Source organism: Lottia gigantea (genome assembly GCF_000327385.1).
Source record: "Lottia gigantea unplaced genomic scaffold LOTGIsca_40, whole genome shotgun sequence".
Taxonomy (NCBI): domain Eukaryota; kingdom Metazoa; phylum Mollusca; class Gastropoda; family Lottiidae; genus Lottia; species Lottia gigantea.
In genome coordinates, this window is record NW_008709380.1 from 2,534,869 (window position 1) to 2,536,313 (window position 1,445).

The 1,445-nt window shown below is 34.7% G+C and overlaps 1 protein-coding gene across 1 annotated transcript; it reads left to right on the top strand.

Annotated features, from left to right (window-relative positions):
• Positions 1-526: 526 nt before the first annotated feature.
• On the top strand, positions 527-874 carry LOTGIDRAFT_163638 (hypothetical protein; the record flags this gene model as incomplete). Its single annotated transcript, XM_009060124.1, has 1 exon — positions 527-874. The coding sequence occupies one exon, from the start codon at positions 527-529 to the stop codon at positions 872-874; it is 348 nt and encodes a 115-aa protein (XP_009058372.1).
• Positions 875-1,445: the final 571 nt, after the last annotated feature.

Below are 1,445 nucleotides of genomic sequence, written 5' to 3' on the forward strand. Positions count from 1 at the left end.
TCCATTGTCAGAAAGGAAATAATAAAATCCGAGTTTTATCAACATAAAATCAATATTCGTATACAAACAAAGATAATCTGGCTTTTAAACTGAACTTTGGTCGATAACAGATCCTCATATCTTATTTAACTACCATAGTAATTAATATTCTACGAGAATATGCCCATGTCCGGATATAAAGCAAAATTTCAGGGAAAAATTTATTACGACTCATCACTTATTATGTCTGTGTTTTCCCAAAACGCCAGAAAATATAGTGTAGACTAAATATAAGTCTCTTCATATTCAGATTGTGATAACGGAACTTGGTAAAATTTTCTTGTCATTGATTGGCTGAAATTAGGAAAGAGATACTCATATTGTCGAACATCCGGTGTCAGATAAGGGTTAATATAAACAATAAATAAATATCACATGTGAATCCGGGAGACTGATGGGTATTTAAGTCTCTCAACATAAATGAAAGAACTCAAACATATTGGTAGACTTCTTATAATACTGTTAGATTTTTCTATACATTGTAAGAATGAGGCTGGTCTTAATACTTCTCTCTGCGGCATTCCTCGCTCTCTCGTCGGCTGCTACAACACAGCGACCGGTCGATGAAAAGGATATATTATCATCGATCAAGCAACCATTACCAGAGGTTATCAACGATAAAGATTTCGAAAAAGAAGTCGATGAAGCTTTAAAAGAAGAATTTGGCAGTGATGTCGAGGTACCCGTGGATATCAACGATGAAGATATTGAAAAAATAGTCGATGAAGCTTTCAAAGATATCGAAGAAGACGAAACCGATGAAGAGGAGCAACAGGAAGAAGTCGATGAGAATGAAGTCGACGATGAAAGCGAGACCGACGATGATGAAGAGTGAAACTGACGAGAGAAGAAAGTGAAACTGATGATGAAGAACGAGACGGTTCCGAATACGTTGAAGGAATCAATGTCGAAATGCTAACCGATGAAGAATTGGAAAGTTTGATGGAAGCACAAGATGAATTACTCGCTGGACATCTAGGTAAGTTAAAACTCTCTTTTATTATTGCTCTAAATCTCGTGTTCAGTATTGGATGAAAGTAATTTTCGTGTAGAAAAGATCGGTATTATGAAAGCCTCAGGTATCTATCTTGAAATTGAAATGTCGTTCAAGTTTTACTGTTTATAAGACGATACAAATGTTAAATTATGGAAGGCAGTTTTAGCCATAATAGGTATTTATGATTTTCTGTTATGCCAATGACTGTCTAACCGAAGTTCAAAAATCATGTCACGGAAGAAATATCCTTTTCTCGTAAAGCATACCATTAAAATGAGTTTTATATTTTCGATTGGAATTGTAATTGAAAAATCTGGCTTGCCAGAAAAAAATGATTGTGATAGTGTTCTCTATCTGCATTTTGTAATTACTTCAGATGTATACATTGGAGCTAAAGAACTTAGAAGGT